Source organism: Hibiscus syriacus, unplaced genomic scaffold, assembly GCF_006381635.1.
Source record: "Hibiscus syriacus cultivar Baekdansim isolate YM2019G1 unplaced genomic scaffold, ASM638163v2 tig00112383_pilon, whole genome shotgun sequence".
Classification (NCBI taxonomy): Eukaryota; Viridiplantae; Streptophyta; class Magnoliopsida; order Malvales; family Malvaceae; genus Hibiscus; species Hibiscus syriacus.
Window position 1 is genome coordinate 2,800,906 of NW_024063319.1, and position 13,264 is coordinate 2,814,169.

General features: G+C 35.0%; 1 protein-coding gene across 1 annotated transcript; it reads right to left on the reverse strand.

The window, feature by feature from the left end:
* Positions 1-8,028: 8,028 nt before the first annotated feature.
* On the reverse strand, positions 8,029-11,553 carry LOC120178843 (phytosulfokine receptor 1-like). Its single transcript, XM_039184618.1, has one exon. The coding sequence runs from the start codon at positions 11,301-11,303 to the stop codon at positions 8,268-8,270; it is 3,036 nt and encodes a 1,011-aa protein (XP_039040549.1). The 5' UTR covers positions 11,304-11,553; the 3' UTR covers positions 8,029-8,267.
* Between the last annotated feature and the right edge of the window lie 1,711 nt (positions 11,554-13,264).

Sequence of the window (13,264 nt, forward strand, 5' to 3'; positions counted from 1 at the left end):
TTGGTTACATGATTCCAAAAGTAGAGATAACTGGTGTTACCATCTATTAAACCTTTACATGGTTCGGGAAGAGTGGGATATATTTTGGAGTAACAGAATAGGCAATTGTTGTAGCAGTCATTACAAGAAAATGCACCAACAAAAATCTTCTAGTTCATCCCGATGATGTTTATTTCATCCAATAAGGTTGTTATACAGGATGCCACCGAAAACAAGGTCGAATTAGCCAAATCTACTCATCAATTCCTCCAACTGATCACCATTCAATTCTTGCACATTTACTTTCAAAGGTATTCCGAGCCGGTAAAGGGTAACCTCTGCACCACCGATCCCAGAGAAAAGAGACAGAACATTGATACCCCTGGGGAACATGTCTCTTAAAATCGAAAGATGATAAGCCATTGTGTCGACCTGGAATGGATTACCAAGCGATTTATACCACTCTGTCTGATTAGATCCCTCCAGATCCAAAAAAAATGGACACCTCATTCAGAAGAGGCACATATCTCAGACATTTCTATCAGAAGGATTGATTACTTCTTAAATGATTGTGGCAACAATAGGAAAAATATTTAAGCTACTGAACAACACCGCTGTTTAATGACACCAGAATGAGAGCATTCAAGATTAACAGATTTGTGTACAGATCACAAGTACCCTCAATGGGGCATTAGCAAAATTAGACCTCTTGGGGATCATGATATCCAAATCAAACAAACATTGAGAGTAAGCCTTACAGTTTAGAATGTTAGGGCATTTTTGAAGGCCCAATTTAGAAAGATCCATGTGGGACATCTTGAAGGCCCATTTCAACAAGAAATAGAATATTGGGGCATTTTGAATGCCTAATTCAAACAAAAATAATTCATATGGAGCATTTTTAAAGCTCACATCAACAAGAAGAAAATGTTGGGGCATGCTAAAAGCCCATTTCAATCAGAATTAGGAATGTTTATATATTTTGAATGTTTGTATCAACAAATGTTGGGGCGTGCTGAAAGCCCATTTCAATCAGAATTAGGAATGTTGATGTATTTTGAACTTTCATATCAGAAAATGTTGGGGCATGCTGAAGTCCCACATCATCATGTGTTAAAGATTGTTGACTTGAGCAAATATTTCCAATGAGACAGAAAGGTATAAAGAATGAAAATGGAAGCAATGATAGTCGAGCTGACTATACATAATTGCTTCGTTCATCAGGCAGTTACATTAGAGTCCTGGTGTTGAACAAATATTTACTGAGCAAGTATGGTTTCAAATACCCAATCTTCTTAACCATGTGTCATATGCCAGCGTGTTCTTTGTTAAGATACATCACGGTTACATGAATACAGATGGTCCCCAGGCAGACCATTCGATCCAGGGTTCATTTCCTCAAGATCTCGGCTTTGAATTTGGTCTTTTGTGTGTCAATAATGATTGGACATATTTCTTTGAGGTTTATGGCAGTTAGTTTCAACTATATTGTTGGGGTTACGAAGTTGTTTGTCACATCAGTTTTTATTTACTTGATGACATTGAATAAAGAGGCTCAGCTTGCGTATATTACCCTAATTCCCGTTGTTACTGGGGTTATCATTGCCAGTCAGGATGAACTGAGTTTACATCTATTTGGTTTTATCATGTGTGTTTCATCTACAATAACAAGAATTCCATGAATCTCCTTTTTTACATGGCTCCTATAGCTTATATGTTTCTACTTCTTACAACACTCATTATGGAAGAAAACGTGATCGGTATCACCCTTGCCCTTTCTCGAGATGATATCAATATCAGTTGGTATCTCTTATTCAATTTGACACTAGCATATTTTGTGAATTTGACCAACTTTTTGGTCATGAAACAAACCAGCATCCCATTTGTATTCCCTCTGAGTTTTGTTCTCAAGTGGTCTTGTGACATTATACAAAAGCTTTGAACACTATGCAAAGAGCTTTACTGGCAAACATCTGTGCAGAAGCCACAGGAAATGATGAATGTGTTGTCAAATGTATTACGAACATATGTACAGAAGACACAGGAAATGATGAATGTGTTGCCAAATGTTTTATGAACCAGTTATTATGGTGTTGAACCAATGTTGCAATCATATGGTATTTCCATTTATGGACCCAAGATGAATTTTGACTTCTTCAACCCCAAGGTTAGAAGTGAGATATGATGAAGATTTCTTTCCATATAAGGGAAGCTGAAATTTTGTCAAATGTTTTACGAACATCTTAGCATAAACCACAGGAAATGATGAATGTGTTGCCAAATGTTTTATGAACCAGTGATTATGGTGCTAAACCAATGTTGCAATCATATGGTATTTTCATTTATGGACCCAAAGATGAATTTTGACTTCTTCAACCCCAAGGTTAGAAGTGAGATATGATGAATATTTCTTTCCATAGAAGGGAAATTGAAATTTTAACAACAAGAAACTAGTGGAGCCAACTAAGATTGAACAATAGGTTGTTGTTAAACATCTCGACATGATATGGTCTGAATGGCTTTGTTCGAGATCCAATTAGATATGGAGACATGAAAGGAATTAGGATAAATCCTCCTTATGATGTGTTTCAAGAGTCAAAAGAACAGACACTACTTTCCGAATTAATCTCTGCTGAGTTTGGTATATCTACATCTACATTCTTCAAAGATGATAGATTCTTTCTTCAAAGATAATAGATTCTCTTTTCAAATATGAAAGCTTTATTGAATTTCTACACAAGTCCAGAAGAAGAAAGCCGGTGTTATCAGAGACAAAATGGGGCATCAAGATCATAATTCTTCCTATGGCAAGAGTTCTATAAATGAAACATTTCTTCTGAGATTTTAATGCAAATGAAGAAGACACAAAGATACAAGTTGATCAGATGATTCTTCATAAATATAGCATAAGTTGCTACACTAATATCCAAAGGTAACCCTGGAAATAAATGATCAAGTGAATGAAGACCGAGTTCACCACTTTGAAGTAAAATGAAGATTGCATCAACAATCATGCATTCATAAGAACATCATTTGCACAATAGACAATGCATTACATTAATACATTTGATTGCATTCAAATATGAAGTTTTACAGATCTTCGTACGAAAAAAGAAGATTCATGATGGAAAATACCTTACAAAGAAGAAGGTAGAATTCAAAACCTCAAATACAGGAATCACGTAAACATCTGAAGAATAGATGGTCGCAATTCACATAAGAAGCATTATTTTGAAATGGGGCATGTTACCCAATCAACAAGTTATTTTGAAAAATGAGAAAACGATTTCCAAAGTTTCTCATTTAATCTTTTCTGAAAATGAAATTGTTGAATGGTAAGAAAACGATTTCCAAAGTTTCTTACTTAGTAAACTATTTCCCACATCCATAAGACCTACAGTGCATGATGTGTTCAAAAAGCCTTCGGGAGCTTTTTTATATTTAAAGCCTCCGGGTCATCTGTAAGACCTATAGTGTAAGATGGTAAGACCTCAGGGACATCCATAAGACCTACAGTGCAGGATGTGCTCAAAAAAGCCTTCAGGAGCTTTTTGATATTTAAAACCTTCGGGTCATATGTAAGACCTACAATACAAGATGATAAGACCTCAGGGCCATCTATAAGACCTACAGTGCAGGATGTGTTCAAAAAAGCCTTCGGGAGCTTTTTGATATTTAAAACCTTCGGGTCATCTGTAAGACCTACAGTGCATGATGATAAGACCTCAGGGCCATCAATAAGACCTACAGTGCATGATGTGTTCAAAAAAAACATTCAGGAGCTTTTTGATATTTAAAGCCTTCGGGTCATCTGTAAGACCTACAGTGTAAGATGATAAGACCTCAGGGCCATCCATAAGACCTACAGTGCAGGATGTTTTCAAAAAGCCTTCAGGAGCTTTTTGATATTTAAAACCTCCGGGTCATCTGTAAGACCTACAGTGCAAGATGATAATACCTCAGGGTCATTCATAAGACCTCTTGGCAGAATGTTTTCAACATTTCCATCCTACTCAAAAAAAGCTAGATGAAAAAAATTATTGTCTTTTTCGTCTTTGCTCTATTCTTGTTAACACAAGAATGACCAAAGAGGGGCAACTGTAAACACTATATTTTCATTTTACTTTTATTATTATTAATATATTATTATTATTATATTATTATTATTATTATTATTATTATTATTATTATTATTTTATAAATTATTACAAAGCAAGCCCAAATACATTACAAGCTCGTTTACAACACAGGCCCGATCCAGTCCAGAATCGGCCTAAACTAGATGGAAACCCTAAACCCATTTAAGATTTGTAACCCTAGCGCCGCTGCCGCCTTAGCTATCCACAGCCACTGCCGACGCTCCACTGCCAGGTGATCCAACCAGCTTCTGCCACCCTCTTCGAAGCCTCCAGATGGCCACCCACGTTGAAGCTCTATGGTGAGTCACCGCCATAGCTTGGTGACTCACCGAAAGTCCCCTCTGTGACCGGTCCAAGGCAAGCTCCGTGGTGGCTATAAAAGCCACCAAACCTATGAGAGAGAACAGACGGAGCCACAAAAAGAAGAACGAGCAACCATAGAGCAAACAACCATACATATACGGCAACGAAAACCAACCGAAAATATAAGAGTAAAGAAACTTACCTCCGGGGAGAGCTTAAACGTCGCCGTTACCATCGCTTAATCGAAGGTAAAAACCTTCGGTTATTTTAGATCTAAGATGATCTAGGCGTTTTTAGGTAAAACAAAGGCTATATTCGGCCTTAGGATCGAAAAAAGGAGATTCGAAAGTGTTTTCCTGAATTCCGGCCACCGTTCAGCCGGTCGAAAATTAGACTCCCTCCGGTGGAGGGTTTTAGAGAGAAGGCAGAGAAAAAAATTCTCTCATTTAGAGAGAGAAAGAAAATAGAAAAATGGAAAAAAATGGCCTTAGAGGGCCAGTTTTAAGGTATTTATACCCCTCCCCGAATGATGTCGTTTTGGGAGAGGGGTGCCTGTGTAATTTCGCGCGTGGAAAACCCTTTCTGTAGTCATCCCAGTTTGTAATTTAGTCACTGGAATTGATTTTCTGGTATATATATATATATTTGTTTAAATAATAATATTTATTTATTTTTAAATATTAAGAAAGGGCAGTCTTAATATAACTAAATATCCTATTCTGGTATTTTAAATAAATAAAAATTATAAAAATTATATATATTTAATTTAGTTTTATTTAAATTATTTTTTAGGAAAAATTATCACATTTTTAATATTTATTTATTTTTTAATATTAAGAAATGGGCTTTCTTAAAGCAACTAAATGTCATTTTCTCATATTTTTAAATAAATAAATACTTTATTTATAATTTATAAAAATCAGTTTATATATGTTTATTTTAAAATTATGCGATTGAATTTGGAATAAGCAGATCATAAATTAAATTTATTTAAATTCTTAAATTCACTATTAGAGACAATTTATAATCGACATGGACCAATTTTGGGCGTTGTTGGGGTGCTAATCCTTCCCCAAACGTAATCGACCACGAATCCCTTTTTATTATTAAAAAGAACGAATTTTTGGTTAAACGCAGACCGATTTTTCTTTTAAATTATTTTTTTCTTAAAAACTCTTTTAAAAGATGATTTTTAGGTATTCGACCTACCTAACCCAAAAAGGTCGATGGCGACTCCAAAACATTTTAATAAAAATCATTTATTTCATTCACATTACTTTTCCACCAAGGAAATTTTGTACCCGGGCAAAAACCGGTTACGGCAGTTTGGCGACTCCGAAACATTTTAATAAAAATCATTTATTTCATTCACATTACTTTTCCGCCAAGGAAATTTCGTACCGGGCAAAAACCGGTTACGACACCTACCAATAAGATATGTGTTGTTGTCTTATTGGTAGGTATTAATTTATTAAAAAGATGAGACAGAATGACCATAATAAAAACGATATTAAAGTTCAGTGACTCCAATATTAAAGTGTACTAAAACTTCAGAGATCACCAGTATAATTTACCCTAATTTCCCTTTCTTTTGTGCTTCATTAAAAAATTCTTTCGTTTCAGTTACGTTGTCAATCTTGTAATTCCACACCTTTTCCCATCTAACTCTGGTTTTGGTATGAATTGTCACAAATATTCTCAATAAGAAAGTAAACCCCCAAATTGAAAAGTAATACATGTTCTTTCCTTTCTTGAAGGGTTTGTATTCTTCTATACAATTGACATGAAAATGAGTATTTGCATGGATCAGAGGAGTGGGCGAAGACAATCGTCCTCTGAAAATTTTAAATTATCATATATTTTTAAAAAAAAATTATATTTTTTATTGATAATATATTTTCGACTCCTAGAATTTTATAATTTCTTTCCTTATTAAAATTTTAAAAATTTGTTCTCTAACATAAAATCTTGTGCCGATCCCTAAATATTTGGTGAGTACACAAATATCGACAGTTTAGGTATCAAATTATGATAACTGCAGCTGCTGATGAATTGCTCCGTCACTTCCATAATTCCACAAAACTCAGATGACCTGTTCCTATTTCGTTCTATTTGTTTCCTTCTGCAATCAGGGACTAACAAATGAATAATGGTAACGAAGTTAGTTCCATGCATGAAAATCAAGCATTGTTTAGAGAATTTTTACCAGTGATTTAATTTTAAAAAAATGGCATCTGCTATGAGTAGTTAACCAACTTTAACAAAGATCCAATGAATCTCGAAAACAATGTCCACATTTTGTGTTAATCTTTTCAACAAAGTTGTTAACATAATCCTTGAAGAGATTTCTTTTCAACTATCAATCTTATTTAACTACTTTTGTGATCTCATAAGCTTGATTTATGTGCTGGGTTGCTAAATACTTGCATGATTTCTTATATTTAATAAATTATCAATTTTTAATTGGGTTAATTGCACCCCGTGATCACATAAGGGCCGGGATATTCAAATCTGACCGCCAGTCATTTAGTTTTGTCAATCAAGCCTCTTCTCGTTAACATTTGACAGATGAGTTGACATAATAGTTAACAAAATTAATATAATTATATATTTGGTCCTCATTACTTATATATTTTATCAATTTTATCCTAATTTTAATTGAATTCAATAAATTACTTGTGTCCCTCGTAAACATAAAATTGATAGAATGTTTAAATAGTGAGGATCAAATGTGTAATTATACTAATTTCATTACATGTGCTACACCAGCTCTTCCGTCAAATGTAAGTGTGGCTTGATTGACATCATTTAAGTTAAGTAGACTGATTGACAAAATTGCATGACCAATAATTAAATTAGAATTAATCTATAGTTAAGCGATCGCGGATATAATTTATCTTGTTTAATATTATACTTTTAGTAGAAAATAAATTCTCTAAATATATAAGAAATTAATAAAGTATAATTCATATCTTACTTCCAATCCCCAACATTCAAATATTATATATATATTAAAAAATTAAATTTACTGAATGGTCTATAAATGAAAGAAATGTTATTTTTTTAAAACATCTAAATCTAAACAATTGTGTTTTCTGTTTGTAGAATGTGTGCACATTATTAATTATAGGCGAAAACATTAAGTCTCATATGGGTCAAGTACATCCTATTATTTTAGAAAAATGGTTAAATTTAATTTAACGTGTTAAGAAAAAATAAACAATTTTATACATCCATTATTTTTGGGGAAAAAATTAAATTTTTAAATCATGTTCTTAAATTTCTAGATGTGCTACTATTATTAATATGATAACCTGAATTGACCCGCTACCCGAATACTGCATTTTTCAATTCAACATTAATGGTAATATAACTAAAACCTTTGAATATCCACCCACCCAATAGGACACTGTTTGAATTATTATTTAACTATAAAAAATAATTATTTCTTAAATTTAATGAATATTCGGTTGCCAGTTACGATAAAATCTAGTCAAATTTGTCTTGCCAAAAGTACAGTGGACCTAGAAATATCTTCTATACAGAAAAAAGAACACATGCACATGATGTTGGACAAACAGGATTAGGGGGGGAAAACATCTACACATTCCGTATCAATTATGAACCACCATTACATACAAAAATATGTACATATGATCTGTTTAACATATACTGAAGTAAGAAACTAAGTTTGAATGTGAAAACTTACAAAGCGTTGCTTCTGCTCCATGTTGGAGAGCAGCAAAATCTGGAGTAATATGCACAACAGAACCTCATTACCACGAAAAGTTGTCGATTTTCTACTGTTTTTTCTAGCCGTACAATGGGAGTTTCGTGTAGTTCCGATCAAACGTTAGACGCCACCTTGTCAAGCCAAGAAACTAGCTGCTGAGTTGTAGGCCTAACTTTCGGACTTTCGCTTAAACAAAGGCAAGCGATTTCGAGAACCCGCAACATTTCCTTATCATGCTGCTTACAATAGATTAATGGATCAAAAACCTCACTCTCCTGGTTTTCCATCTTCATGCACATCACCCAAGAGATTAAATCCCAGGTATCCTTTGGCTTGCACATATCCATTGGCCTTTTCCCGGTCAGGAGCTCCAAAAGAACTACTCCGAAACTGTACACGTCACCTTTATAGGTTGCAACCGAAGCTTGTCCGTATTCGGGAGGAATGTAGCCCAATGTCCCTACCAGATCAGTGCTTACGTGGGTATCATAGGGAAGTATGAGCCTTGCAAGGCCAAAATCAGCTAAGTGAGCTTTAAAGTTCTCATCTAAAAGAATGTTACTCGACTTTATGTCTCGGTGAAGAATATGAGGCTCACATGACTGGTGCAAATAAGCTAGACCCCTAGCTGCCCCTTGTGCGATTTGCAGCCTTGTTTCCCAATCAAGCATGGAAGGTCCGTCGATCTTCTCGTGCAACCAATAGTCCAAACTACCATTTTCCATGTAAGAGTATATTAAGAGCCTGTCATTTTTATGCATGCAGTATCCTTGTAGATGGACTAGATTTGGATGCTGAGCTCTTGAAAGTGCTTCCACTTCAGCGTGGAATTCTCTATCCATCTGACCACAATCATCGGAAAGTCGTTTAATGGCAACCTTACGACCATCGAGGAGAGTGCCTCTATAAACCAGACCAAAACCCCCACAACCGATGATATTTGCTTGGTCAAAATTGTTGGTTGATTCCAGAAGGTCATCAATGCAAAGCTCTTTGTAGGATTCCCAATTTTGGAAGAGCACCACTAGCCTTGAACTGAGTTCTTCTAAATCTTTACCATTGGCGTCAGGCTCCTCTTTCTCTGGATCAACCTCTTTGCGTTTATGTGTATGCAAAACAAGCACATAAAGAAGGCCAATTAGAAAAGATGTCCCGAGTATGACTCCGACAACCATGCCAATGATGGTATCTTTGCTACTTGATCGTTTTGGGGACTCATGACGACCTTCACTTGCATTTTCTTGACAATTGAACAGATGATCACCACAAAGATTGTTTCCTTCAAAGCTTGAATTTGGAAATGTCTGAAATTGGCCTCCAGAGGGGATCTTCCCACTAAGCCGATTGTAGGAAACATTAAAGGCTGACAAAAAACTGAGTCTTTCCAGTGAAAGTGGTATGGTACCTGATAAGTCATTATGTGACAGATCCAGAATCTCCAAGCTGATCATCTCGGATAAGTTTCCTGGAACCGGTCCAGAGAAATTATTGAACTTCAAATCAAAAACAATGAGGTTTCTCAGATTCCCAAACTCGGGCCAAATCGGTCCCCTAAGAGAGTTGTGGCCAAGTACAAGTGTTGGTGGAAAACTCCTAATTCGATTATACTGCAATCCCCTCCCACTTTCATTCCTTCTCATGAAGAAAGGAAAATCTGGTGAAGGTTCCTCCAATGATATATTTCCATGAATGAGGCTTGGTAATTCAGTTAAGCTCTTCGGGATCTCTCCGGTAAATGAATTGTTTGATAAGTCCAAGTAAAACAGATCTCTATAGCTTCCAAGCCACGGCGGAATCATTCCATCCAGATGGTTCCAAGACAAATCCAACAACTGAAGAGCCGTAATACTTCTCAACCATTGGGGAATAGAACCTTTAAGTTTACAGCTCGCAATAACAAGAACCTTCAACTTTCCAAATCGCAGATTACGATCGTGAGGAACAGTCTCACCGGCAAAATTCAAGGTAAGAACCAAAGCAGTTAGGTTCCTACACTGCTGCAGAATCTGAAGAGCAGAGGAGATATTACGGAGGCTCGAATTCGAGAATGAAAGATAAGCGAGGCTATGAAATTCCCTGAAGCTCTCAGGGATTTGGCCACTGAAAATATTTCGGGCAAGATTGACATTCCTCAACTGTCTGCACAAGGGAAGATTATCTGGCACAGGCCCGGTGAACTTGTTGGTAGCCAAATCCAGAGAATTCAAAGCAACCATAGCTGAGCAATTAAGATATATAAATCCCTCCAATGAATTATTCCTCAAATTCAGCAAACTAATAGTTGGAGAATTGGATACTGAACTGGGAATTCTACCACTAAATCTATTTGAATGGGCTACAAGAAACTGAAAACTCTTCATCTGACCAAAAACATCAGGGATCTCTCCAGAAAAATTATTCGAAGAAATATCTAATCGAACAAGGTTAGAGAGATTAGCAATACCGGGACTAAGCTTCCAACCAAGGTTGTTATACTGAAGCCCCAAAAGCTTCAAATCTTGGAGCTGAAAGATGTCTTCAGTTATCCCACCAGTGAGATGATTTGTTCCAAGATTAAGTTCTTCCAAGAAAGAGCATTTTCCAAGCCCAGGTAAAATATCACCAGAGAAATAGTTCACTGCCATATCAAGGAACCGAATTCGAGAAGAATTAACACATATATGGGAAGGGAGGGAACCATTAAAGTAATTCGAAGAAATATCAAAGCTTCGAATTGAAGGAAGATTGATGCTCTCCGGGATTGGCCCAGAAAAATCATTATTGCTCAAGTCAAGTTGCTCCAAATTCGGCATACGAAACAAAGACAGTGGCAACGAATCTTTAAGTAAATTGCGGGAAAGATTGAGAATTTTAAGCTGATCTAAACCAGCCAAAGCATCGGATAATTTGCCTGATAATCTTTTCTTCTGAAGCTCCAACTTGATTACTCTACCGGCAGACTGAGGCTCGCAAGTTATCCCTTCCCAGCCACAACAATCGGTCGATGAATCCATGGTCCAACCTTCAAGTTTCGTTGTCAAATTTCCCATGAAATATTGAAGAGCAGTCAAGTCCTTAAAATTGCATGTCAGGTTCTGAGAAACAAGTACCTGAGCTTGCAACAAGAACCCAAGAATTACAAACAGAACCCAACAATCTTGAGCAGCCATATTAACAATAAAGATTGAAACTTTATAAGCTAAAGATGAAAAAACAAGCAAAACCCTTCACCAAAAACAATTTTTCCGATGTGGGTTTTCGTTGTTAGAACAAAGGAGAGAGAAAAAAGCTCAAAACGTAAGGGTAGGTTGTTTTTGACAAGGAGAAGAGATCATGAAGTTGGGAAAAGAAAGAGGAAAATGGTGACTTTGACTTCAACACGGGTATGGCCATATGGGGGATTTTCGGGCCTTTCGGCTTTTGCCTTTTGCCTTGCTTTCTCTATTTAATCTCTCTTCCGTGTTCCTACCATGTTAGCATTTCTTTATTGATTTTCTGGGTAAACTAACTTCTATGTCACTAAAGTATGAACACAATTTCATTTTGACTATTAAACTAAAACGTTTGTTAATCAAGTCATTAAACTTTATCTTGATATAAACCAAGCCATCTTTTGTTAGGTTTCAACATAATTGATTATGTGGATCCTAATTGACATAATTCTACCAGTTTAGTTTTAATTTTAATTAAAAATAATTTATATTCTAAAAAGCTTTGAGTTTAGAAGGGATTAAATCTGAAATCTAAATTAATACTTAATCATTTTAATAAGTTAAAAAATTATTAGATGATTAACAAAAAATCTTCTTTAAATTAAATTTTATTTAGTATTTTTATAAATGTTCAATCGTACTTAATTTAAAGTAATCAATGATAATTTGTTTTTCCAAAACACATACATTTTGTTAAGAAAAATCATTTTCGAACCTAAAATGGTTTCAGTAGGTTAGTGATTCTTCTGAAAAAGTTTCGAACCTAAAAAATATTTAGGGTAAATTACACTGATCCTCACTCTACTTTACTCTGTCTCCTATTTTTCTCACCCAACTTTCAATTTTTCTAATTTACTTACTAAACTCTGCACATTGCGTTATTTTCCTCACTCCACCGTTAAGTGTATAACACCATTATGACGTGGAATTGTTTAAAGTTTTCAGCTCGATGACATGGGATAGTTGAATAATAAAGACATCGATGACGTGGAATAGCTTACAACATTAGATTGCATAATTTTGTCATTTATTTAAACTCATGTGTGAAATCTCTAACCCTAAACATTCACGTTGAAAAGGGAAACCATAGAAAAGAGGGAAAGGGGAAATAGGCCGAGCAAGGAGATGCAAGAAATGTCTGCCTCAAATTCTGTTCCGATTGCAGGTGTGGAATTCTGACAATGATGAAGACAGCATGATCGGACGATAACCCTAGAAGACAATTTTTTTGGTGTAATAATTACGACAATTGGTGGCGAAAATCTTGCAATTTTTTCAATGGTATGAGCCACCAATGAATATTCGTGCTAAGATTGTTGTGGGTGGCCTTCTAAGAAGAATCAGAATAATTGAAAAGAAAAGAATAAACGAGAGAATTATTTGGGTTGTTACTTTGATCTCTTGTGTTTTGCTAACATGCATTTTATGTGGATGAAGATTGAAGATGGGCAATGAAGGTTGGGGATGATTCTGGTAGTGAAGTGGGTATAATTTGAAGATGATTTTGGTGTTGAAGGTTAAGATGATTTTCTGGTTTTTGGGTTTTTGAAGGATAACTTATAAAATGTGGTGGATTTAGTTAAAGTAGTATGAATGTAATTAATGGTATTTGTTTATCCATTGATATTTTGTTAAGGATATTATGTTAACTATTTTGAATGTATTTTGGATGAAATGTTAAGGTAGCTGTTTATTGAAATTTTGTTAAGGATATTAAGTATTATGAATGAAATGTTAAGTATTATGCATTTTGTCAATGGTATTTATTTATCCATTTATAAAAAGAAGAAATTGAAATCACATGTTTAGACCCTAAATCTTACATTGAAATCATATGAAAAGAACAAATATTTATAAAGTTTATGTTTATGTTTATATTGATTAAGTTGCTCATATGTTCAAACAACAGCATGTACAAC

What these genes read in the sequence shown, in the direction of transcription:
- LOC120178843 (XM_039184618.1), bottom strand. Translation starts at nt 11,303, where the DNA reads ATGGCTGCTCAAGATTGTTGGGTTCTGTTTGTAATTCTTGGGTTCTTG.